Below are 26,349 nucleotides of genomic sequence, written 5' to 3'. Positions count from 1 at the left end.
ATTTGTGTTGATGCTGAAGAAATTATAACTTTGCTGAAGACAGGCTGACACTTGTACCTTTTCTGCAGCAGACTCTGAAGTGAAATCACATTGAGGTATTTGAGGGCAGGAGGCACGATGGCTTCCTGGCTATGGAAGTAGAAAGCAGGTTTGAAGATAGGAGTTTTATCCTTGGCTTTTCAGCTGATTTATTTGAAGAAAAGTTGATTTGTTTGAGAGATGAGAAAGTCTGTTGTTCTGTTGTCGGGATAACTTGTGTCTATCCCTTGAATTGTAACAGGGTCTTTTTCTGAGATTTTTATTTTTACTCTTAGTGAAGAAAGGCATATTTCATCATGTATTGAGCATTTACATTTGATTTCTGGCACTAGGAATTTCCTAAACCTAGTCTGTGAGCTTAGGAAAAGTTCAAAAGAAAGTACTCCATTGGAGCTGTGCACATGAAAGGGATTATGTAGCCAGCATTTTATTTTCCTTATAGTACCAGCAGAAATATGGCATGTCCTAAATAATTATTTATAAACATATGAAGACTTGACTAGATGGTTTTAAAATACAATCTTCAGTACTGGTGTATTTATGTAACGTCTCATACAGATACCCAGAGGTGCTGTTCATAAACAGTTATGAAATATCCAGAAAATACCAGCAGTTTACCTTCAGCTTATAAAACAGCATGTAAAAATGAAATTTCAGGCTTTTAGTCCCCCTACATTTCTCTCTTTCTGTCTTTCTGATGGAAACTCGCAGTAATACGCCCTGCCATCTGCTACTATATATTTTTCATGAGTTTTAACATTTTGTTTTTAGAACCTGAAAGATGAGTAAAATGTCAAGTCGCCCAGAAAATAATCATAGGCACGACAACTCAAATGTTAGCTCAGCTTGTCTGTACCCAGAGTGGTTCACAGCAGGTCTGTGGCCTCTCTCTTTGCAGGCTGAGCAGGTACACCCTTGGAATTAGCTGATACATTCCCAACACAAGGCAAGAAGGTGGGAACCACACTGGCAAAATTAATTCCCAGGGAAGAAGTGAGCTCTGTGTTGCATTGTTACAGAAATGTCTTGGGCCTTTTGCCACCTTTTTCCCTTCTCCCTTTTAAAAGCCTTTTTGTCATTCTAGTTTTCCATCCTGCTGGATGGAGAACAGATTGGGGGTGGCAAGCTGGGAAGGTGTTAGGTGTTAGAAAGGTACAGCATAAAACCTTCAGCTCAAAAAATGCTCACAGCTCTTAATGTGGAGGGAAAGAAGTGAGCAGCCCTTCATGCCACCTCGCTTGTCAGGCTGTGCTCAGGATCCCTGCCCCTCAACAATGTGTGCCCTTAGCACAGGAAGGGAATAGCTGGATTTGCCTCCTACCTTTTTAACCACACAGAGATAAAGTTGTTTCATTGAATAGGTTCTGAGGAGTCCAGGGCAGCTTTCATATAAATCCTGTGCAGATTTGCTGCCTTTCATTAGAATAAGAAGCCTCCTTGGAGATCTTTGCGCACTCAGCCTGTGCAAAAGCCCTTGTTACAGCATTGCAAGATTTTTCACTTAATATTCCGCTTCATAAGTCTGGAGCTTATTTTCAATTATCTCCATTCTGTGCTTCATTTTGCTTGTTCTTTTTGAATGTCTCTTGTTCACAGGACAGTTTTCAGGCTTTGCAATGGAAGATGATGATCTTTACCAGGTGACCCTGGGAAAGACCTGAAGAAGAGTTTTTGTGCTTTAATAAGGTGGATGTTGCCTGAATCTGTAAAATGGGTCATATTTTAAAGAATTGTAAGTTGAGTGTACTGTGCTTAATACCTCAACTGGACTGGACTCAATGACTGTTGTCATTGGCTTATAATTGTAGGCAAATCATTTATGTAATGAAAATGTTCAGAGAAAGTAATTAAAATTACTGGCTCATTTTTCAAGGCACTAAGTTGTGTTTGCATTTCAAGAGTAGGGTGCCTGCTAGACCTTGGAAAATCTCCAGTCATTTTAATATTTTTTTGCAGTTAAATACGTTCCCCATTCATAACACAGTTACGCTTCTTTGACAATAGTGATGTTTTCAACCACTTTATTAGAATCATTGTGCTATACTGTATGTTGACTTGGAAAGCTGGATTTGTGTTCCACCTGAAAGACTGAGCAAGGGAACAGCAGGGTGTAAGAGTCTGGGAGAGAACTCCTGAATGTGATATGTAAATTTTACGAGTAACAAATCAAGAAGAGCATATTGAAACCAAAGAGTGAAGCTTCACTTGATGAATAATGCTTCTCCCTTCTTCCTACATGCTGGTTTTTTGTTTGTGCTGCTTTAGTGCAAGTACACAGATGCTGACAGTCAGTATGTTCACTGTCAGAGAAATGAGTCAGGGTTTGGGGGAATCTGCAATCCAGTTCTTTGATGTGGAATAGGGTTGATTTAGCTTCTTGCTGTCTCTCTAGATTTTCTTTTCACCTTGCCCATGATTTTGAAACATGATTGAGATGCTGTAGATGTACTTGAGCTGATGCAGAGAAATGAAGCTCTGACAGTTGCTCTTCACCCTTGTGAATGGAGCAGTGCTGGGGGGCACAGGAGATCTGAAATGAATTCCTGGCTGTGGCCCAGGTTTACTGAGTGACTGGTGGAAGGTCTTTTTTCTCTGTGTGCCTTTGTTTTCGTATCTCATGATTCAGGGAGTAACCCAGAATTTAATAGCTGATCATCTTCATGAGGAAAATTATGGAGTTTTGTGTGGTCTTTAATCTTTATGTGCTAATAAAAATATCTGTACTTCTCTGACATACATAAAGAGCTGTTTTTAAATAGCAAAACTAGCAAAACCAATTGAAAAGGCACATAACTGTAAAAATATTTATATTGTTATATTAAGTTTGTGTGCCAGGTTGTGTTCTCTACAGGTACATTTATATGCTGGTTTACTTCTTTTTCAGGCCCTGCTTGATACTCAGAATCTTTTGAGAGCCCAGATTACAAATTTTACTTTCAACCTGGGATTTTCAGGAAAATTTTATCACACAGGTAAGAACGAAGCACTAAAATTACTTTGATTTTGATCATGTTCTGTATAGTGTGAGGATAAGTAGGAATGATAGAGTCTTAAGGATTTTAGTATGCTGTGTTCCTACATTAGTTGCTGGTGTGGAACAGATTAAATGCTTCCTCCCCTTTTATTAAAATTTAGTTCCTTTCAGTCTGCTGTTAAGTGGTAAATTCCACCAAACACAAAAAAGTTTGTATTGATTTCACTGAAGGATCTGTTGAGCTACCACAGTTCATCTTTGTGATTGTTTCATCTCTACTGTAGAAATACAGCAGTATATATTATCCCTTAAAATAATTTTGTTTTAAAACCATATAGAAATAGGAGAGATAAAAGCAAGAGTATTAAATAGGATGTGGGCCAGCCAAGCGGTCCTGACTGTCCCATCTTATCACCAGTGCCTCAGCAGGAAGTATTTTAACTGGTCACAGTTTATTATGTTAATATCATTCTTACAGTTTCAAACATTTGTAAAAATATAATAAAAATAGAAACTTTATTTCTACTGAAGTAGAAATGTTTGGATTTTTTGGATTTTTTTATTTTAATTTCCTCTGCAGGGACTGAGGAGGAGGATGAGGGTGATGACCTGCTGCTGAGATCTGTGGATGAGTTCTGGTGGTTTCCCCACATGTGGAGTCACATGCAGCCACACCTCTTCCACAATGAGTCCTCACTGGTGGAGCAGATGATCCTCAACAAAAAATTTGCCTTAGTGAGTTACATTTTTGCATTTTTTATTTAATTTAGTTACTCAGAAACCATTATTCTGTTTAGACTAGAAAAAAAACCCCAAGTTTCTGAAAGAATAAATAGTGCATTGAAAGGTATGAAATGAAACCCCACTGGATGTTAGGGTTAGGTAAGTGTGCCACTTTTTCAAAGATGCAATTCTGCAGTGATATCAAATAACACCTTATTTACTCCCTTTGCATGAACTTCATGTAAACTTGTTTTGAAAAGCATTGCCTTTACTTATTATTTATTCACAGCAAAGCTCTGAATCAGAATGTTTCGGTGAGAATATAAGAAAAAAATCAAAGCAGATTTTAGGTCTGAGGATATTGGAGAAACAGATCACAGTTAAATTCATACTATAAACCAAAATTGCCGTACGTAAAATGTGTTATTTGCCTGAAGAAGTGGTCTGTAAGACCTAATTGTATCAAAATAGATCAGCAGACACAACTTGTTTGCTGAACTGCTTTTGCTCTTACTATAGCCTAATTTTACTTCTTCCTTTTCAAAATCCACTGGGTGCTCTGTAGCTGGCAGGTGATGGTTTTGTTTCTGGAAGGAGCGGGGGGATTTGAAATACCAGAACAAGAAAGAGTGCACGTAATGGTCATGTGTCAGTGAGTGTAGGAGAACAGGATAGACCTATCAGCCAATTAAAGTTTGTATTTGAAAACTTGGCTTTTAAGTGAAACACACTTTTCAAACAAAGACTTCTCCAAGTTTGCTGCAAATTGTAGCTGTACTGAGTACAGGACAGCTCTACTTTAATGTTTCCTTTCGAGAAAGCATTGCAGTAGGTGTTAGATTACGGAAAAATTTAAAAATCTTGTGTCCAGAATTTCCTTTTAATATGCTTCTGTGTAGTGGTGCAAGCTCCACTGGAAATAAAATGGTCCTTGTAGTTCTGGTGTGACATAAGACATCCTCTGGGATTAGTGTGCAGGATGTAATCCTTAAACAGTGTTAGAAGGATAATGCGTTTTCAACCCTGGTTTATGTAACTTCAGCACTTGCCATTTTCTTCACTACTTTCAATGCTCTTAATGCTTACAGATACTTTCTATTAATTTTTTTTCATGTTTAGACATACAGACATGAAGCTACTCACTATATTTAATTTGCTCAGAGCTTTTAAATTAATAACAGAGAGAAGTAGCCACTTGTTTGAAAGAGGCCAAAATTGCCACTGCCTCGCACATTATCCACTCAATGTGTGTAATGTGTGGGAGATGCTCAACCGGGCAATAACAGTCAGTAAGGAATAATGGAGACACTAATTGATTGGAGATGATAGGCCTCTTGTTAGAGTGAAAGATTTAGATTACATACTTATTACTGCCTATTGTCAAACTTGAGGGGAGAAGCCTTAAAAATCAGACTTTTGCTTATAGCTAAATGAAGGCAATGCAGTGGGATGTTAGAGAATGCAATTTCTTACATGATCTGTGAATATTTTCCTTTCTAATGTGTATGCATGCTTAAGGGCAGTAGGAAAGATAAAAGGAAGAAGAATTGGATTATCTGTGATGGAATTAAATAGTGTAAAGCAGTGTAACTGATGGAGTATCCACTCTTTATCTTCTCATGCAGTACAGCCAGGAGGGCAGATGTTACTCATTCCTGTTTGGCAGATTACACATGGTGCCCTTTATGTGTGCCATAAATTCCTAAAGGGAAACAAAAATTTCACCATTCTTTAAACATAGAGAACTCAGGGCTCTCCACTGTGATTGAACCAGGCGTGTCTGTTACACACAATAAATGGTTTTACGAACACCACACACCCATTTTTTCTAGAGATTTTCATGTTTCTCAGTACCTAGTTTATTGAAATGAAGAGGTCCAGGAATCAGCCAATGCTTTGTACACACAGTACGATTAGAAAATACGGTGAAGATGACTATCAATTCAAGCCATAATAAAAACTCCTAAGAATTCAAAGGCAGTACAAAGGCAGTTTCCTAAATCATGGCAAAATGATATCTTATGGACTGTGCATTCTGCTAATCACTGTCAAGGACTATCTGCTATATACTGTTCCTTTGAAAAGTAACCTGAAGGAAAATGCATTGGATGTGAAGAGAATGTAATGGCACCAAGGTGCAGTCTTGAAAAATAGGAAGAGTTCTTCTGCTACAGAAGGTTTTACTGTACAACATCTGCCTGTAGATTGTTACAAATGGTTACCTTTCTTCCATTTTTAACATGACACTAAAATAGTTAAGCTGTTTTTGGAAATGGATTTGTGTTTTGAATGGACTAGAGGGGAAATGCAGTGACGCTGAAATTCAGCTCCTCATCCAAGTAATTGTGAAGGGAAATGTAGTGGAAATTGTGGTTTTGTAGTTGTAGCTGCCAAATGCTACGCGTTGTGTTGAGTATGTACCAGTGATTATCCTTCTGAAATTGGAGTTTGTGAGCAAATTCCTTGCAAGAACTTGAAAGTGTGCAGCTTTCTGTTTCATGTAGATTGAAGAAACTAATGTAAAATGCATTTATATCCTTCTTCCCTGCCTACTCACAAAAATACTTCCTAAAAACGCTTTTGTCTTAAAATCGTCTGTTTCACCTTTACTACACTGCCCTCCATCTGCTTCCAGACCATCATGTTTTGATATTACTGTTATTTGCATTTCGCACCTGTTCTTGGTCTTTCACAAACAAAGCATTTGAGAAATGACAAAACATCAAGTTTCTTAAATTTTTGAGTGCAGCCATTGTTCTGTTGTGTTTTAGGAACATGGTATTCCAACTGACTTGGGCTATGCAGTGGCCCCACACCACTCAGGAGTCTATCCAGTACATGTTCAGCTTTATGATGCCTGGAAAAAGGTCTGGAACATCAGAGTAACTAGCACAGAAGAATACCCACATCTGAAACCTGCAAGGTATAGACGAGGCTTCATCCACAAAAACATCATGGTGAGTTGTGTTACTGATGTTCATTTTGTACTCTGCCATTTCATGAACAATTTCCTTTTAAGTGGAAAAGCAGGGTATCCTGAGAGTTCACACTGTGAGAAGCACATATTGCTATGCATAAGTAGCAAGGTGTATTTCACAGTGTCTTGTTAATTAAAATCTGTCTGTTGCTGGTGATTTTTCTGCTGATGAAGGTGGCATCCAGGCACCCTGATGACAGCAGTTAGCAGGCTGTTAACTGTTCTAGTCCTCTGGTTAATGCTGGTTCAATGAGCTCAAGGAAAAAGTCAATTTTGCATCATTTAACACAATATGCTGGGTTAGATTTCTATTGGGTTTTAAATTTAGATGGTAACATTAGCTGCAAAAGAGTATTGCCTGGTTACACCACCTCAGAATCTGGATCTGGGTGGGGTATGTATTGTTGTCTTCCCTATGAACTGTGCATGGCTGCCCTTGTTTGGCTTCCTGCCATACACAAATGTGGGCTTTGCAACCTGGTTTAATCCACAGCCTCAGGAGCTGAGGGGAAGGAAGACACCCTCCACACCACCTCCAGGCTACTGAAGTGCTCTCAAATCCCACTGTTTTCCTGAATTACCTAATTCCCAGCACTGTCACTGACAGCCACATTTGCCAAAGGAACGGCTTGTGCACAACTGACATGGAAGGCGTTGTGCTGTTGCCATCAGGGGTAGAGGCTATTTTGGGTTCACATCTCATCAGCATTACCTCAGAAGTGTTTCAAAACAGCTTTCCAAAATACTTGGTGGCATGTTCCCAAGTAACTTTCTTTTGGAGTGTGTGGGAGAGCAGTTAATGGGGGCCCTGTTGTACCTCTGGCTGCAACAGGCACTTTTGGGAGGTCAAAAGCCTTGGCACAACACTTAGAACAGAATTCTGGTATTCTTCTTGGGTTGCCATGGATACCACTTTCCTAAGCTAAGTAGTAGTATTTTAATGTTTTGATCTATTTTTGAGTGAAGCAAATGAAAAGGATCTTCAGAAATCTAGGCACAAAACTGGCACCAATATAGGGCTGAGCTACAGTTTGTTCTCAAAGCAATCACTGCATGTGAAATAAGGGGTTTGTGGATGTGCTTAGGGAGCACAAAGCATTTGGAGAAGACAGATTGACTCAGAATCTCCAAAAATCCCTTCCATAAATATTTTTAAAAACACGTCATTTGAAGACACATAATGAGATTTAACACAAGGACACTGCAGCCAAAATCTATTTCCAAAACCAGTCTTATAAAACCACCTGTTCAGGGAAACGCAAGCTTTCAGTTCTCCAGGGCAAATGCATCAATATTTTACATCTGCAGGCTAATAGTAATGAACACACTCTGTGGGAACATTGTTGTGTAAGATTTGTCAGAGCACCTCCCATCCAGTACAGCTAAATTCCCTGCCTCTGAAAACTGTTCTAGTATTTCCTTTATGAAATCCAAAGGTTTTTGGAAAACTCAGGCACGTCTATGGCAGATGTACAAATTCCATACATTTTCTGACAACAAAATATATGATCCTTGATCACAGTATTCTCTACATCACAAGAAAAGAAATGTTGAGAAATGAAACTGCAAGAAATAAAGAGTATCTACAAAACCACAACCTGTGTTAAATAAGGCATTTGTATGCTTAAAAAATTAATCTATCATAACAATCCCAGTTAAGCATTATACATGAACTTCCATACTCAGCTGTTGATTTTCCATAAGGAATAGATATAATTGAAATATTCCCCAGTAAATTATTTTCTGAATTTAGGAGAAAATATTTTGAGTTTCTGATGAAAAACATAACTGCATTTAGTAGTTCTTAATATTGAAGAATGAAAGATTTGTTCATGGAATGTTTTTAAAAATAATTTTGCTTGTACTACGTATTTCAACGGGTCTCAAAAAATAGCACAGTTGAATGAGAAGTAAATCTGTCTTATAAGGTGAACATTATTGGCAAATTTCCCCATGTGCCAGAGCAGAGTTATTGGTGGTGATGCCTAAGGCAAAGAAACCCAATTTGCCTTTCCAATTACAATTTAAATTTATAACAAAGCCATCATTCAGATGAAAGTGGAACTGATTGATATGATACAAACTGATAATATTTTAGATTATCTTTCACATTATTTTACAACTTTAGACTTCAAATACTTGGATTTAGGATGAGGTGTTATAGACAGAGTGAGTTTGAGGAGGCTCCAGAACTGCAATTTGGTGATAGAGATCAGTCTCCAATTTCAAACAAAATAAGATGTATTTTTAGATGTTATGATGTTGATTTCCAGCAAAGTTGAGAGACCAAATATACCCAGCAATTATCTGTTATATGTGACTTCTCTGACTTTTATAATCTCATTAGAAGTATAAGCTCTTGATTTTTTTAATGTATTTTTCATTAATTCAGGTACTTCCTAGGCAAACTTGTGGCTTATTCACCCACACCATTTTCTATAAAGAGTATCCTGGAGGTCCAAAGGAATTAGACAAAAGTATTCAAGGAGGAGAGTTGTTCTTCACAGTGGTTCTCAATCCAGTAAGTACAGTGGAATTTTAAATGTTTTTAAAAAATTAATTGAAGAAAAAGTTACTGAATGTTCCAGGGCTGATCAGCTTGGTCTCCCAAACAGTAATGGTTACTGACAGTGAGTTGTTTTGCTTTTTCAATTATTTAAATTAAGAGCTAACATTATGTAAGTTCTCTTAGTTGTACAAAGCAGTCTCCACCTTTTTTTGACAACTGTTTTGTTATAATGCAGAAGTGCCAGCCTGTCTTGTTCTTCACTTTTTGCATGAACTAAGACCCCTGAGATTTAATATTTCAAAGAATTTGAGTGTGAAGAACTGTTGTGAGTATCTCAGGTAAAGTTCATTTCTCTGCTGTGCCAAAGTCGTGATGCTAAGTGTTGGGAGCACTTACTGAGGTGAGAAGGCTGCAAGAAAGGAATGCTTGGGCTCCAGTAAGTTTTGAGAAATTTCAGTTGCTCTCTCATAGCAGCTTCAAAGAACAGATCCAAGTAAAAGAACCACACAGTTGAAAGAAAAGATCTGAGTAAATGAACCATATCTGCTTAACCTTTCATTTCTCTTTAATGGAAGAGAAACAACTAGTGAGGCACTGAAGCTACAGAACACTGACAAAAGAGAGGAGTGTAGTACTTCAAAATGGCATGAGATTAGGTCAGCTGCCTCAAAACTGACCTTTCAGACAAGCTTTTAGATGAGGTTTTCATTTGGGATCCAAATCAAACATATAAATAAAATTCTGCTGTTTTATGGAAATGTAGTCACTGGGAACACCAAAGGGAACAAAACATATTTCCACTCAAATCTTTTGGGATAACAGCCTAAATATTGTGTGCCCTTTTTTAATCTTCTGCAATGTAATGCAGTCCAAAAGAAAACCATTTCTGAGAGCTGTTTCAGCAGTTTGTATGGAGGTGCATTTTTCAAGCCTCAGATTCTTTTAGGCTATAATTTTGGCTCTTTGAGAGCAGTTACTGTGTTTTGTTCCCCTTGTTCACATTCGCATAGCAGAACTGGGAAATAAAAAACCTGCCTTCTTTAGCACACGTGTGATTTCCCTTCTAGAGGGTGGCAGTGGCTGCAGTCCTGGCTTTGATGTGTATCATTCCAGGCACAGCATAGAATCAGTCATAGAATGGTGTAGGGTGGAAGGGACCTTCAAGACCATCTCCTTCCCACCCCAGCTTAATGGGGCGGACACCTGGAAAATTTATTGGGTGGGGAGGGTATTGGCACCATAGCAGTCCTTTGGCATGATGTGGGTTTTGACTAGAAGTTACTAGGTGACCAAATTTGAGGAAGGCACAGAACAATATTTTGAGTCAGGACAAAATATATTCCACCTTGAAATACAGCCACAACAGCCAAAAACTATTTTACAATGTAAGGAAACAGCAACATTTGATATGAGTGGTTGAGTCATAAGCCCTTTAAATAAGAAGAATGAAGAAAATGGAAGACAAGCAGTGAAACACCCCTGATTTTTGATATTCATTATGGAGGTTTGATCATGTCTGCCTGACATCCTGGAATGAGAGCACAACAGTGTGTTTTAATTCATTAAAATTAGATCTTTGATTCATGCATTGCTATGTAGACTGTGTGATCATCTACTTCTGAAAATTATGATATCCCAAATGCAATACAGGCTAAAAGAACAGAAGCTAAATTCAGTGTTTTCTAAATATAACTGTAAATGAATATTAAGCTAAAATCTGCCCAAGACTCCTTCTAAGGAATGCCTTTGAAAAGACAATGCATCTAGTTTCTAAATATCTGCCTGTAAGCATTTCCTGAGGTTCTAAGCATTAGTCTGGCACACAGTCAGTTTAAAGACTGAGCTTTATATATTTGTGGGGTTTAGGTCTTGCATGTATTTATGTCATAGTTTGCAAGTCAGAGTTGGGCAAAAATTTAGTAATTAAAATGAAGATAAATAACTTTAGGAGTCCGTCTAATTATGGAGTGGCATTTTGGATTTCATAAGCTTTCTTGTGTTTTCATTAAAATTGCTGGGATTTCTTTATGAGAAACACAGCTGTTGAGAGGATGCAAAAATTCCATTATGAGGCGTTTTCAAAATGTTATTTTTCACTGATACAAAACTAAGAAGGGAAAACACTACCCATGAATCATTACAATGTCAGCTAAACAACATTCTTAATAGTGAGTACATAAATAGCTAGTTTCCAAACCTGGAAAATGTGAGTATGGATTAAATGTTAATCTTAACAAATTTCTTCATTATATTTAATTTGGAAGTGAATATAATTTTTGAAGTGCAAGTTACCAGGCTGAGACTTCAAGAACTGAGTACCCTACTCTGAAATAAGTGCCCCTAAGAATGAAGCCTAAAATTTCTCAGTGCTTTGGCTGTGCAGTGATGTAAGAGAGTCTCTGCCTCCTTACAGTGTGCTTGATCAAGCACCGTGTGCAGGATAAACCACCAAAAACCACAGGACCCTGTGTGCAGCTGTGGGTTTTTGTCATGAGAACCAGTGTGATGGCCCTGTTCCCAGAGCCCTGTCTGGGCAGGCATTCTGCAGGTATGGAAGGCCTCAGGAAATCCTGCTCTGCAGATGCTGTTTGTGGAACTGGGAGCCAGCAGTTGGCCTGGTGGATTAGTAAATCTCACAGCTGGCAGCTTGTGTTCCTGTGGTTTGCATTGGTACCCCTGTACTGGGTGCTTGGTGGCTGGGACCTGATCCTGACCGCTATTCCTGTAAGCTATCCCAAATTCCAAAGTGCCACCAAGCACTAAGAGAACACTATTACCCACTCGTGAAGTAATATTTTTTAAGTCTGTCACCTGTTAAAGAAACTTGCTGGCTGCAGTGGCCCTCGGGCGAGATCATGCTATATCAGGATCTTGCACAAAATGTTTCACAGGAAACAAAAAAGCAAACTTCAGCAGCCTGTATTATTGGTATACTGGCATTATTTCTCCCACATTATCAGCTGAATAATTGACTTACGGGGAAGTTGAGGGACTTGCACTGATTGAGCCAGGGAATTCTGGGGCAAAGCCACAAGGAAAACGTGTACTGTAGAAGTGGCTAGTGAGGAGTATCTTATCCAGTCAGACACATCTCTGGTTTATTGTCTCACATTGTTACTGGTTTTCATACTGCTGTACTGTCTTTAAAACATTTTAGCAAGTATTTTTCCTGATAAGCTAGTTAGACTGTTCAGTGGTTTCAGATTCATATATATCTGCAATAAGTGGTTAAGTTCTTGGATTAGTAAAACCAATCTCTGCTCAGTGTTTCTTAGAATGAAATTTTAGCAGTTTCCTAAATCTGTCCTTTGTAGGAAGTCAGCCATTAGGTTTTGAGCTATGTATAATGAAGAGGTCAGTATAGGCACTGCCATCAACTCTGCCATTGCTTCTCAGATCCTTTGAACTGCAGAAGATACAGATGTGGAGCTTTTCTGTCCTATGAGATAAATGTTGAAGGGTAACCAACAGTTCATGAAATTTTTCTTAACCATTTCTGCCCCTAAGAAAAACAAACAGAATGCAACAATTGCATTATGTGCGCTTACGTGCACTTCCTTGCAAAGTACTGTGTGTCTGCAGATGGAAAGAAAAGGGAAAATGCCCTGTGGAGAGGAATTTGGTGAAAGCCTTCAAATGGTTGACAGCCCAACAATGAAACTAATGTGTAGCCAGCTGTGTGCTCTTGACATGGTTACAGCAGTGCTGATGAAGAGGAAAGGCTGTTAATGCTTTAGGCACATTGACTGATCTCAGAATAATTGTAGTCTTTGTGTGCATTCATTTCTAAGTATTATTTTCTTCTAATTTTTACCTCTCCCCGGTTGTAGTGAGTAGAGCTGTTATTAAGCTAATTGACTTGCAGCAAGGGAGAAATTATCTCCTTCAGCACTGAAAATGAGAGGATTTGTATGAGCATCAGCAGAACTTGCTGTATCTTAATGTGACCCTGAACTGGCATTACAGAAGAAAATCAAAATCAAAGACATTCAGACTCAGATATTCCCTTTCTGTCCATCTTGCTTGGCACAACCTCGTATTTAACTGTACTGAGTGTGAGAAAGTGGTTCAGGAAAGTGGTTCCGTTTGAAAGGCTTGCCCCATTTCATGGGTGAGAAAGGCATTTCTTCCCTGTCCTCATCATGCCTGTAACTCCAGCAATAGTTGCCATGAGTTAGGGGAAGAGGAGAAATCAGTTTGGCCAAGCATTTTGACTGACTGCAGAGCACAAGTATTCTTTGCCTTCCTATCTGTTCTTCAAAACCCATCCATAAAAGCCAAACAGAGTCTGGTATTTTGTGGGTGGAATGGAAAGAAAAAACCAAAAGAAATTCCTATGTGAATAGGCAGTGTGGAGAGGCTGTGGAACTGACAGGAATAGCTCTCTCTTTAGAGTTGATTCCTTGTAAGAGTGGGCAGGAAATGCATTGAAACTGTGGCAATCAGAAATCTTTACTCTTCTGTGATCCTTAAAATTCTTGAATGGAAAGCTTTGTGCCAGTGGTTTAGAGTGAAGCAAGTCTTTTGAACAGTACTACCACTACTGAGTGAGAAGGGGAATGAGCAGCAGCAGAAAATAAACTTGAGGTTCCTGACTGTGTGATCAACAATTCAGAACTACATCAAATACATGATTTTGTTTGAGCTCATAAGTCTTCCCTGGCTCCATTGTATTTATGGTGGAGACACCACTATGTAAATGCAGAGGACAGGTCCGTGGCAGCTGTGAAAACAGCAGGACAAGCTCAGGGCTAAAAAAGGAGTTGCAAGCTGGAATCTCCGTGGTGGAATTGAATACAGCTTTTCTGCAAGCATCCAGGTCTGAAAGGACTCTTTCAGCTATTAAAAATACTTATTCCATATAGGCTCTGCTCTGATTTGTTATTCCATCACTTCTGCAGTCAAATGGGCCAAAATCTGCTGTTACTGAGTCTCTGAATAGCTGAAACTAAATGGTTTGGAATAACTTGGAAACAATAGCAGGACTGCAAACAGAGTGTGCACAATGCCAAATTAATTGGAATATAGGTGTTCTGAGAGTTGGATGTACTCTCATGGCCTGTAAGCATGTGCTCAGTAGCTAGAAAAGCAGCAATATTCCAAACTGGTAATGCATCTGCTGTGAGTGCCTGGCCAAGACCACAGAATTAATTGTCAATCATAATTTAACTTCATTTTGAAGGGTTGTGCATAACTTCATTGGGTTGGGAGGCCTCAATACTATCTTGTAATGTTGTTGCACAGATGGGAGGGTGACATAGTGCCTGTGACTAAAGTACTTTGATGACTGGTTTATTAGTAGGAATTTATTCAAGTTGGAATTGCCTGTAATAGATTTATATATGGTAAAAAAATAAGTGCCTAGTATGTAATGTGCTCACTAGTTTCCTATACCAACTCTTCTAGTTCTAGATTTGAAATGACAAAATAATTAAACTCTTCAAGATTATCAGTGTCCTGCAACTCTCAGACTTCCCTCCACTTCCCATGCTGCTGCAGTTGATGTCTGAAAAAAGTCCTCTCTGCTCTGGGGTCTGATCCTGGCAGCTTAAGAGAGACCCCCTGACTCCAGGGGAAGAAGCCAGGAGCCCTAGGAAGGGCTAGTCACTCTTGGGAGTGGTAATATCATTCCTTTGGGAGTTGGGCACCTCTGTTTTGTCAGCTCTTACCATGACTCCAGAAGCTAAGTTTGAGTAGTGTCCTTGTTGTACAATTTCAATAGGTGCAGCATCCTAATAAATCTTGATTTTGTAGTGATCAGTATTTTTTAAAATACCCAGCTAATTAACATCCGTCACTACAAGTTGAGTAGCTTGTTGCATTGTTTCATTCTGTGCAAGTTGTTTGTCCAGCATCTCTCTGTTCTTGATACATAAATTAGATCATGCTGGTTTATCTTTTCCTGAGACATGATTTAACAGCAGCAGCTCCTTCTTGGTCTCAACACCAGTTTGTTGACCTAAAAGCTGTTGCCTCTAACTGGGATATGTTGTAGTAAGGAAATACACAGTATAGAATGAGCTGTCAAAAAGATAAGGATTTTCTCCTGAGTGCTTGTTCTCATTTCCCTGTATTTCTGCAGTACCAGTCAGAATCCTAAATAAAATCAGGACTGGGGAAAGAGAGCAAATGTAACCTATATCTCTGTCCTTTCACTCTGAGGAACAAGAAAATCCTGAAGAGAAGCTGGAAGGAGAAGGCAGGGCACAGGAGAGTACCTTTGCAGTTCTGATCTGAAAATGTGTGAGAGCAGGAAAGGAGCTGCTGCCCAGAGGCCACATTTAGTCCCAAGCCATCATTTTAAATCTGTCTGCATTCCATTTCAGTTCCCTCGTGAAGGGTATTAAATCCTGTGGAGACTGTGCATTGAAGTGCAACCAAGATGATGGTTTGTTTATGAGGAACAGCTAAAAAAGAGTGATCCTTCTGCACTGAAATAAAAAAAATGCTGAGGTGCCTGAAAGAAATTATTTGAGAAAAGTGCTGGAAATAATAAAATCAAATAAGCTCTTTTTATCTGAAAAGGAGGTTAAAATGCTTGTTAGAGTAAATATAAATCTATTCACAGCTGCTTCCCTGTTGAAGAAGGAATAAAGAAATATATTAAGTTCTGTTTGTATTTTACAGCATTTCCCAGAGGTGGAAGATTTTTGAACAAATAGTGTTATTTACTAGGTCTGGCCTTGGGACATGGCCACAAAGGATTCCTTTTAGAGCTCCTTGATTAGTGGTTCCAAGAGAGTAAATCTTTAGAAGCATAGCATGCTATTAGCTGCAGAGAAAGAATAACGATTCTTGTTAATTAGAACTTGTTTGAATGACTCAGGATGTGGTATGATAGAGGAAATTAAAGCATCATAAACCCAGTATGGCACCACCTGCAGATGGAAGGGGATTAATGTGTGTTCCCATCCTTCTGCATAGGGAAGTGGGGAGTGGTCCACCATTCCTCTCAGCTGATCTGTGATATTTATGATGCCATCTAGAAAAGTCTTTTTCTACAATGTAAAGTCATGTATTAGGTCATGTATCTGCCTGGCTAACTACGGATTTCTTTACAAGATTCAGCCATTTAAGTTTTCAAACCAGTATTTGATCATCTTTGTGCTGTAAATAATTAACCATGAAGTATTTTACTTAAAAAAATATAACTAAAATGGGAGCTTAGGTCTCTGGTAATTATTCCCCTTCACTGGCACAGTTTTATATGCTGGCAATTATTTATAATGATATGTCCAGTCAATTTCTCAGCCTGTACTGACATTCCGTGATTACAGTGATACTCTCTTCAGGGAAAGAATAATTCTATTTTCTGTGAACTAGCAATCTTTTCAACTTCTCTTGCTTTTTCTTTCATAGCAGTGCAGTAGCTGTTGGCAGGTAAGGAGTTGCCAGGAGGTGAATTGACATTAAAAATGTCAGAGGTCAGCCCATGTGTAGGAAATAAAGGGGCTGTCAGGAAAGCAGGTTAACCTTTTTTATGGAAACCTGCTGGTTGTGACTTTAGTGAGAACACCGTAGTCCTGTGGCTGCTCTGTTCCTGCTTTGAGAACTGAAATGAAAAAGGAAACTTGAAAAGGTGCCTAAAGGGAAGGGGTTTTCACTCTCAGTCCTACCCACAAAGAAAGATCATCTCCTAGTGATTTAGGAGTGTGTATCTTCTGATATTACTGTAAATACCAGATTTTCATTATTTTCTTTTCTTTCTTTAACCTAAGGACTGGATTTCCTTTACAAAAGATTAATTTCAGTTCCTGAACTAATTTCAGCATTATGACCATTATAAGCTTTTCTTTTTTTGAAGTGGCTTACATCAGATTTTACTTTACTTTAAATAGAAATTTCTTATTCATAGCATTAGCAGATTTATTTATGAAGAGTCATGTTTCTAATTTTTTATTGGAAATTAGTCTGGCGAGTTTATCGCCTGGGAGAGTTCTACTTTAAAAAGAACTTGAAGAAAGAAATCACTGGTGGAGAGGCGAGGCTTTGCAGATTTCAGTGTAAGAGTAAACTGTTGCTTTAGTAAAAAATTACCTTGGAAAGGAATCACTGTAGAAAACAGGGTTCTGTCTGCAGCCCTTCCTCAGTCCCTGAGAGCCCATCCTTGCAGTCTGTGCATTCCTGCTCTGTTCATCAGCTCAGTTTAGGTGTATCCAAAAATACCCTTCCTGTGAGATACCTTCACAGAAGCATTGCTCCCATTGGGAGTGCAGTTGGAGCAAGGGCTGAAGTGGCAGGGTGTATCTGGCTATCACCTTCATAGTCAGATACTGGGAGAGTAAAATACCAGCAGCCTTATAACTCTGGTGTCTTTTGTTTGGGAATATTCCATGCACAGTAACTTCAAAGTACTCAGGTTTCAGATTTTTGACTGTTTTGTGTGTCAGGCCAGTGCTTGCGGAATACCTTTGTAGAAGAGATGAGCGCTGTAGAAAACTTAGACCTGCAGCCATAAGATTAAAGTCACAGCAATAGAGCTCAGCTGCTTCCCTGATCTGTTGCTTCTTTACTCTTCCATGAAAACAGAAATTATGTTTTTAACATTGCATTTGTATTCCTCTTAAAGTAAAGCAGTGGGCATTGTTTTTGCTGTATCCCATGAAGTAAGTGCACATGAAGGTCCTGTCAGTGTTGCCTGTTCCCTGGGTTTTCCTCATTGCTTGCATTGAGTCAACTTGAGCAGAAGGATGTAATTCAGTGAGGGGCCAGGGCTCTGTGAATGTGATCCAAGGCTTGCTGCTCTAAGAGCAAAATGCAAATGATGTTTACATTACCTGGGGCTGCACTGCCATCTAGTGATGCAAGGACTCGAGGTGTGCTCTTCCTTTTGTCTCCCACAGATCAGCATCTTCATGACACACTTGTCTAATTACGGGAACGACCGCCTGGGCTTGTACACCTTTGTGAATCTGGCCAACTTCGTTCGTACCTGGACAAACCTGAAACTGCAAACCCTTCCCCCAGTCCAGCTGGCTCACAAGTATTTTGAGCTATTCCCTGAGCAGAAAGACCCTCTCTGGCAGGTGAAGGCTGAGCAAGAGATCAGAGAAAAATTGTCTTGATGGTTTCTTTTTTTAATTTTTTTTTCAGTTTCTTGTAGAGAAATATATCTGTATCTTACAGTATATTTTTAAATTAGTTCCATAGAACAGGCATCTGAAGCTTCAGGATGTGATTGTGGTTCCTGTCACTTGTAAAAGGCTGTGAAATATATATACGTTAGGATGTGTAATTAAAATTATCTTTAATTTTTTTTTTATTTGTGTCACTACTTGCCTTTAAAAATGTGGGGAAACGCAGGCAAGTGCATGTTGTGCTATTTCTCTTCTCCTTTTGGAGCTAACAGGAACAAAGCATTTGACAGACAGATTTATATGCATCTTCTAGCAGTTAAAGAAATTAGTTTTTCTCCAAGCATGTAAGGAGAAGAGGGCATCCAAAAAGAGAAAAGAGCATTAATACCATGGATACCCTAATTAGCCAAGTGGAAGTAGATGAGATACATCAGAAGTTATTCACAGTAGGCTGGGAGCTGCCGAAGGAGGAAGTTTGCCAAGAAGCTGTAGATACTTGAGTCCTGACAGTGATAATATTAACCCAAATAAAATCTTACTAAGGTGGCTTGGTGGAAATACTCTAAGGAGAAAACTTTACTAAATCAAACATAAAAATGTATTTAAGCTTTCTTACTAAAATGTTTTCCGGCGTTGAATATGGAATTGCCAACTTAGGGTCTGAGATTGCAAATTTGTACTTAAATATGCATCTTGAAATTCATGCTGGTTTTGAATAAAACATTGAACTTGAGGGGAGAATGTCAAGGATTTTGCATAACACTAAGAGACAATAATTTTAAAAATGAAAATTAGCCTGTAGCCAAGTTACTTGAAAAATTATGATTACTTAGAAAACACATTTTTCAGTTACAGTGACTAAGACATACTGTATGTGGTGTGTTTTGTCCATAATTGATGTGATTTTGAATACAGGTATATATTCTTAAGCCTCAGAGGGGTACGTGAAGATAATTCTCTTCATCTCAGTGCAGTATTGCCAAACAATGTCAAAAGTTCTTTGTGAGTAACATTTCCAGAACAAATTTGAACCAATTCAATTGTGAAGCAGCGAAGATTAAAGATTAATATTAGGTACTGATTTGTATTGGAAGATCAGAATATGTATTTGTGAATAGAAAGCCTTAAATCATAATTGACTTACTCTTTTAGTTTTAAAATGTAGCATATGTAGTGTGATAGCTGTTACAGGAATGGGGCAACTGTATATGTGTAGGATATATTTCTTCAACATGCTTCCTTAAAAAAAATTCCAGACACTTCAGCAAATCAGGTTCTGACCTGGTCACATTGGAAATACCATTCTGAATTGCTGGAATAGTTCTGGAATGCATTGGTTTTCAGTCATAAGTAAAAATAATAATTTCTGGTAAGAATATTTATACATGGGCAAAAACTAGGTAATTTATATATAAGGGTAATTTAAGAACCTTTTCAAGTGTGATTGCCAATGAAATTCTGAGGTTTTTTTCTCTGTTTTAGAACCCCTGTGATGACAAACGGCACAAAGATATCTGGTCTAAGGAAAAAACCTGTGATCGGTTACCAAAATTCTTGGTTGTAGGACCCCAGAAGACTGGTGAGATTTTCTTTTATTCCAACAAGATAGGCTGTGTGTAAGTTCAAATAAGTAAAACAGTTTAACCAGTGCTGACTCAGGCTGCTGTGTAGAGATCTTGATCATCCAACAGCATTTCTTTATTTTCGGATACCATGCAAATATAGCTTAATCATGTGAGTTACAACAGCAGTCAGTATACATTGAAAATGCAGGGTTCAGGAGTGTGTCAGGTTTTTTTGGGCTTTATATCAAAATGAGTAAACTTTGAAGAAGAGGTGAACAAAACAGACAAGCTCTTGTCAAAGTGGAAGAAGAAAAAGGACAGGACAGAAACATCTTTCAAATGGGTTGCATTCTGAATTGCAAATTTTTGCATGTGTCTTGTTTATAGAATCTTGTTGTTTCTTGGTATTTTTTTCAAGTCAAGAAGTTCCTAATGGACAGTTTTCATTACAAGATTGCTCTAGCTTATAAATGTACTCAATGGTTATTTTTTTTCCCTGTAATCAGAGAATTGTGAAATTCCTTTCATCTTCACCAATCCCCAAAAGCTGCTGAATGCAACATTTAAAAACTATTTTTGTGACAGTCTCATATACATAAATCATTATTTTTTTAAATGTGGCTATTTTAAGTTGGAAAAACAGATTTCAACACTGGTACTCCAGTTTTCTGTATTAACTGGTTGCAGTTCTTCTAACGTCCTAATTCCAAAAGCTCAGGAAGTGCAGGATCTTAAGTGATATAAATCAACATCCCCTCAGTGAATTGAAATGGAATAATACTGATTTAGTCCCATCTGCAGCTATGACCCCTCCAAAAATATATGTGTGTGTGTGTGTTTTGTTTTTTTTTAAATCTTGGACTTTTATCCTATTTGCAGGTACTACAGCCTTGTATTTGTTCCTGATCATGCATCCTTCCATCATTAGTAACTCCCCCAGCCCAAAAACCTTTGAGGAGGTACAGTTCTTTAATAGAAATAACTACCACAGGGGGATTGATTGGTAAGATGGGTTATTAGTATAAATATAAAAGTTTATATATTGTGAACAATAGAAAAATTACATTACTGTTGGTAATGGGAACTGTACATATGTAAAGTGAGATAAGAAATAACCTTTGGTGTCTCTCTGAAATGAGAAATAAATGCAAGTGAATAATGAGCTTACTACAGAATATCTTAAATGCACTAACTTTTGTGAGGCTTTCTTGTAAATATCCAGATAAGGATATGTGCAGAGCAGTAACAAAATGATGTATTTCTTGTTACACATACCTTTGAAAGTGGGACAGTAATGGTTGGTAGTTGGATATATGGACACAAAAGTTATGTTCTTGTTGAAAATCTTATTTCTTAAGAGAAAAATAAAGATACTATCAGTAAGAGTAATTTCTTCCTTTAAATAGGATATAGCGGTAGCAATAATATAAATAATAAAAAATGGGGGCAGGGAAAGCCTCTCTAAATGTTCTTTAAAGATCAGGTAATTAGGAGAATGTGTCTGTGTGGGTCAGTAAGTGGTGCTGAGACAGAGCCTGTGTCCCTGCTGCCACCTTCACTGTGTCTCCCTGGGAGTCACCAGGCACAGCTGCACCTGAAGGTCACTCCTGATTCCTCTGTTCTCCCAAAGTGCTGTGCTGTAAAGCACTGCAGCATGAAAGCTGGTGACATGCTGTAGTGGCTGGGGAGCACCACTGAAGGATTATTGATTTCTTGTCTTGTTTCTTCCTTTTGCCCCCAGTTTAAGGGGGAATACTTTTATTGCCTTTGACTTTGTATTCATCCATAAAATGAACGGGGTGAACGCTGTTCTGTGGTCTCAGTGCAGACCCATCAGATCCAATCTGTTTGCACGCCACTCGTTTTCCCAGAGTCGTAATTGCTGCGGCACATCCTCGCTGGGAAGGGCGGTGAGTCAGCCCTTGTGCCAGTGGAGAGGTGCTGGATGAATGACTGGCAGTGGGAAATTGCTGCTGAGGCGTTTGCAGTCAGTGAGGAGCACATGCAGGCAAAGCAGAGCAGCTCCATGCTGATGGAGCAGCCGAAAGCCAGCCCGTTCTTCCACAAAATCCATGTTTTCATGTTGCTGAAAAACTACTGTGCTGCTTCTCTCTTTCCTCCTGCCTTATCTGCTTCCCTAGGGGGCAGGTACAATGTGGCTGCCACACACGTGTCGGATTACCTTCATCTTAATGTGGTGCTGGTGCGTAAAGCTCACAGCGGTCAGCCTGTCTAAACCTTGACAGGTTCTCACCACAGCACCCACTCTCTGCCCCACCACCCCTGCCAGGTTCCCACACTTAAGTCTCAGATCCTCAGAACTCTGTGTTGGTGTACTTGCCTAATTCTTTGATTTGTATTCTGTCTGCCAGGCAGATCTCTCAGACTGGCTAGTCTGATAGTGTGTTTTAATGCTGGCTTGTAATGAGCTTGCCACTTTGTAATCAGATACAAGGGCTCTCCTCATTAGTCCAATAATTGGCTGGGATTCCTGTAAGAATCACAAATAGCAATCAGTTCAATTTTGTTTGCATTTATGGAGATGGGGCTTTATCCCTGAGCTGACTTGTAGTCTTTGTCCAAGGTTGGATTTAGAGCAGGGCCAAATATAGAAGCAGAAGAGGGTTATTTTAGCCCTCAGAACCTCAGTATTGCCCTTTTGAAAGCAGCGTAGATGTAAATTGTAGGCTTCCAGCAGACATGACAGAATAGTAAGATGAGAACTGATCTTGCTGTTGTTGAAATGCAGAAGTCTAAACAGACCAGTCCTGCATTTCTTTATGTAAGTTTTGTTACAGATTTCATGGACAAGTTCCTCTAATGCCTTCTCAGCTTCATCATTCTCATCAAATCAGCCCGAACACTTCTGGGAGATAAAAGCCCATTGACTTCAGTGGTTACAATTTCAAAGCCAACAAGCGCACATCATTTGTATTGGAAGTAGTTCATTCGTATGAATAGAGAAAAGTCTAAGCACTGGAAGAAATCTTGGTCCTTAAGGATGGTCTTCAGAAGAGGCTGTTTAAATAACATTTGTTTTCTCAATACAGGTTAACTGAAAAGTCAAGAGGGCCAAAATTTCCTATTTATTGTTTTCCCCAGCAATAACAAAAAGTGGTCTGAGAGCCAGGGATAGAGAAGTTCTTATATGACAGCAATTGCAGGAATTTAACTACAACTTCATAATGGATGTGGAAAGCTCGCAAAAAAACCTGAAACAACTACAAAGCAATTTTCCCCAAAAATGTGACTCACAGAAAAATAAGCTAATTTTGTCACTGCTCAGAAACCTGATGAGTCTGTGGGAGATTGCTTCAGTGCATCTTCCCCATATAAACAGCCTCTTCTCAGTGAAAGCAATTCTGGTTGATACTAAGTATTGCACTTCAATTGGTGTCAGCAAAAGGCTAAATTTGGAGAACTCAGTTTCTACTTTGGACTTCAGCAGTTTGTTCTGACTGAAAAGTGGGAACTTGTTGATTTTAAAATACATAATACTGTAAAAAAAAAAAAGCTGCAATGTCTAGTTACATGTAGTGAGAAGCAAGCTAGTACCAAGTAAAATAAGATCAAAGATACAATGTAAGCTTTGGTTTGCTTTCTTTTTTTTTTTTTTTTTTTCCATTTAGGCTTTTATTTTAATTGAGTACTCTAGAATAAAGTATGCTTAACAGATTTATCAGCCTTTGTGTGATTTTTAAGTAGTTCTGAGACTGATGTTGCTTTCCCAGGTACATGGATTTCTTTCCAACTCCTTCTAATGTCACCACTGACTTCCTCTTTGAGAAAAGTGCCAACTATTTCCATTCTGAGGAAGCTCCCAAGAGAGTGGCTTCCCTCATCCCCAAGGCCAAGATCATCACCATCCTCATCGACCCGTCCGACCGCGCGTACTCCTGGTACCAGGTATGCATTTGGGAGAACATGGGCAGGCACCAGGCCAGGTTTCCACCCTGAATCCTCTCTGTATATCCTCTCAGGATATATCCGTATACTCAGTGACCATCTGTGATCACCCATGGGCTATCTCTCATATTTTAAGGGTTAAAATACCAGTAACCATTTTTTCAAGTTATCTAAAAATGATTACTTAATTAATGTAATCAGCACATACAGAAACTAGTATATAGACACAGTTATCTAGTTCATGCTCAAAATACAGGATAGGCTAAGAAACTTTTGTCAGTAAGAGCATCAATTTTGCCTTGTTTCCCCAGCTTTTGTGGTCTGTGAAATTCCATCAATGTCACTCCTTTTACAGCATCAGCGATCCCACGAAGACCCCGCAGCTCTGAAATTCAGCTTCTATCAGGTGATTACAGCTGGCCCTCGAGCCCCCTCTGAGCTCAGAGCTCTCCAGAAGAGATGCCTGGCACCTGGATGGTATGCTACCCACATTGAAAGATGGCTCACTTACTTCCCACCTTACCAGGTAAACAAAACTCTTGACATCATCATCCTACAGATATATATGTATATATACCGTCCTAAAAGTTTACCTTTGTTAAAGTCTTGCCTACTGACTGCTGATCTCAGGGATATCTTACAAATCATTACCCTCCTTTGGCCCCATGCAAGGTGCACATCCTAAGCCCTGAATATCATGTGATAACAGCAGACCAGACAGATACTATCACATGATCACTATCTCCTTGAGGATTTATTTCTGGAATGGAATTTTGTGACATTGGCAGCGTGTCTGGCACTGCTCCCCACCCAACAGTTAGAGGGAGATTGGCTGCCATCCCAACCTTCTGTTTATCCAGGAGTCTTGTAGCTGAGGCAAGTTGGCTGGAGTCTGCACCTTCTGTTTCCCTGGAGTGTGCCAAGGAAGCTCCAATGCATCTAGCTGCTGTTATTCTCCACATACTCTCTTTTCAGCCAACCTTCATGAGATGCACAGTGCTGTAATATATCCTGACTCTTGAATGAAATCTTCCTCATTATGTTTTCATTAGCTTTTCTCCACAAGTAACCCATGAATAATGAATAATATGCATCATTGTCATGCAGATTTTTGCCAGATTTTATGTCCCACAGTGATAGTGAAGAATCAGCCCTGATGGCCTTATGTTTTATCTGGAAAAGTAGTAGCCATTAATTATAATTTTTTTTTTTTGGCTGGGCCAATCTCTCTCAATATCCTGCCAGTATTTCTTATCTTTCTAGATCCTTCACTGCTATTTCTCTGTTGTCATAACAGCTTCCAATGCAATAAAATTTCAGATTTAATTAAGATGCTATTTACCCTGCTCCCAGGCCATTAATGATGATCGCAATTGAGACTGGGCCTATCATTGTTTCCTGGGGCAGTACTCTCCATATGATGGAATTTTACAGAGGTGAAAGTTTCAGTTGCAAGCCTGAAATAATGAATTTCAAGTTAAAACTCCATTTATTTTCTGTTGTAGTTGCTAATTATTGATGGACAGCAGTTGAGAACTGACCCATCTACAGTAATGGATGAAGTACAGAAGTTTCTGGGAGTCTCTCCTCATTATAATTACTCTGAAGCCCTAACGTGAGTTAATCAGTTCATCATTTTCACACATTCCTACATTCCAAAAATACCAGCTAGTCTTTAAGTCAGCCCACTGCAGAATAAAGCCCTTCATAGTTCTCTGAGCTGTTGGTAGGGTGAATTGTTCAGAGCACAATTTGGGGTTAAATTTTCTGTGAATCATTCACTGAGCCACTTGGCTGTTACAGAAGTAGAGCTCTGACAGATAAAGTGCTGCTTTGTGAGAATTGCATATGAATTTTGAACGGATCAAAATTAATTTTACTTCCATAAGTGGAATATGGAATGCTGATATGCAGAAACATGAAGCAAATAGAATAATTTTTCTTTATTTTTGGCATTAGCTGAAAAGCAGATTCAGTTATAGCAGTCAGGAATGTAACACCCACTCCTTTGGAGTCTGACTCCTAGATTTGGTTGCACACAAATTTTACACTGCACAATGTTTGTTTCAGGTTCGATTCTCATAAAGGATTCTGGTGTCAGCTCTTGGAAGAAGGAAAAACCAAGTGTCTTGGAAAGAGCAAAGGCAGAAAATACCCCCCTATGGATTCTGAGGTAAACCATTGGCATTGTACAAGAATTTAGTTGGCACATACAGGACATGACACAAGGCAAAGTCATGACAAGGGAGAGAAGACAAAATTAAGTAGGAGTTACTTATTTGGAGTAGGGAGTTACTTCTCCCTACAAAGGAGATGTTTAAGATGGCTATGGGCTGCATAGACATTCAGTTCTTTATTTCAAATGTGAAGATTAAGTCATTAAAAAATAACAGTGAAAACCCCCACAAATCCTAAAACTTGGCACCCCTTAAGAAACCAAATGTGCTGCTCCTGAAGTCCTGTCCCCTTTACCTTATGGACTTAAGCAGCAGAAGTTCCTCAGTGCAAGTTTCTCCTCAGTCATGATCAGACAGGTGTATTTATGTGGGCCCTTGTCTATGAGACAAGTTAGACTGTGA

The 26,349-nt window shown here is 38.9% G+C and overlaps 1 protein-coding gene across 2 annotated transcripts in view; it reads left to right on the top strand.

The window, feature by feature from the left end:
* LOC110484356 (bifunctional heparan sulfate N-deacetylase/N-sulfotransferase 3) overlaps positions 1 to 26,349 on the top strand; it is a 51,718-nt gene that overhangs the window by 21,039 nt on the left and 4,330 nt on the right. For both annotated transcript variants that reach the window (XM_021554944.3, XM_021554945.3), the window contains 11 exons: positions 2,924 to 3,011; positions 3,594 to 3,748; positions 6,508 to 6,693; positions 9,106 to 9,234; positions 18,066 to 18,248; positions 19,782 to 19,878; positions 20,744 to 20,867; positions 23,596 to 23,770; positions 24,126 to 24,296; positions 25,276 to 25,385; positions 25,841 to 25,943. In XM_021554944.3, the coding sequence (XP_021410619.1) occupies positions 2,924 to 3,011; positions 3,594 to 3,748; positions 6,508 to 6,693; positions 9,106 to 9,234; positions 18,066 to 18,248; positions 19,782 to 19,878; positions 20,744 to 20,867; positions 23,596 to 23,770; positions 24,126 to 24,296; positions 25,276 to 25,385; positions 25,841 to 25,943 (1,521 nt within the window). The remainder of the gene's footprint in view (positions 1 to 2,923; positions 3,012 to 3,593; positions 3,749 to 6,507; positions 6,694 to 9,105; positions 9,235 to 18,065; positions 18,249 to 19,781; positions 19,879 to 20,743; positions 20,868 to 23,595; positions 23,771 to 24,125; positions 24,297 to 25,275; positions 25,386 to 25,840; positions 25,944 to 26,349) is intronic.

This window comes from Lonchura striata, chromosome 4, assembly GCF_050655825.1.
Source record: "Lonchura striata isolate lonStrDom1 chromosome 4, ASM5065582v1, whole genome shotgun sequence".
Classification (NCBI taxonomy): domain Eukaryota; kingdom Metazoa; phylum Chordata; class Aves; order Passeriformes; family Estrildidae; genus Lonchura; species Lonchura striata.
This window is presented reverse-complemented; position numbering and strand designations above follow the sequence as displayed.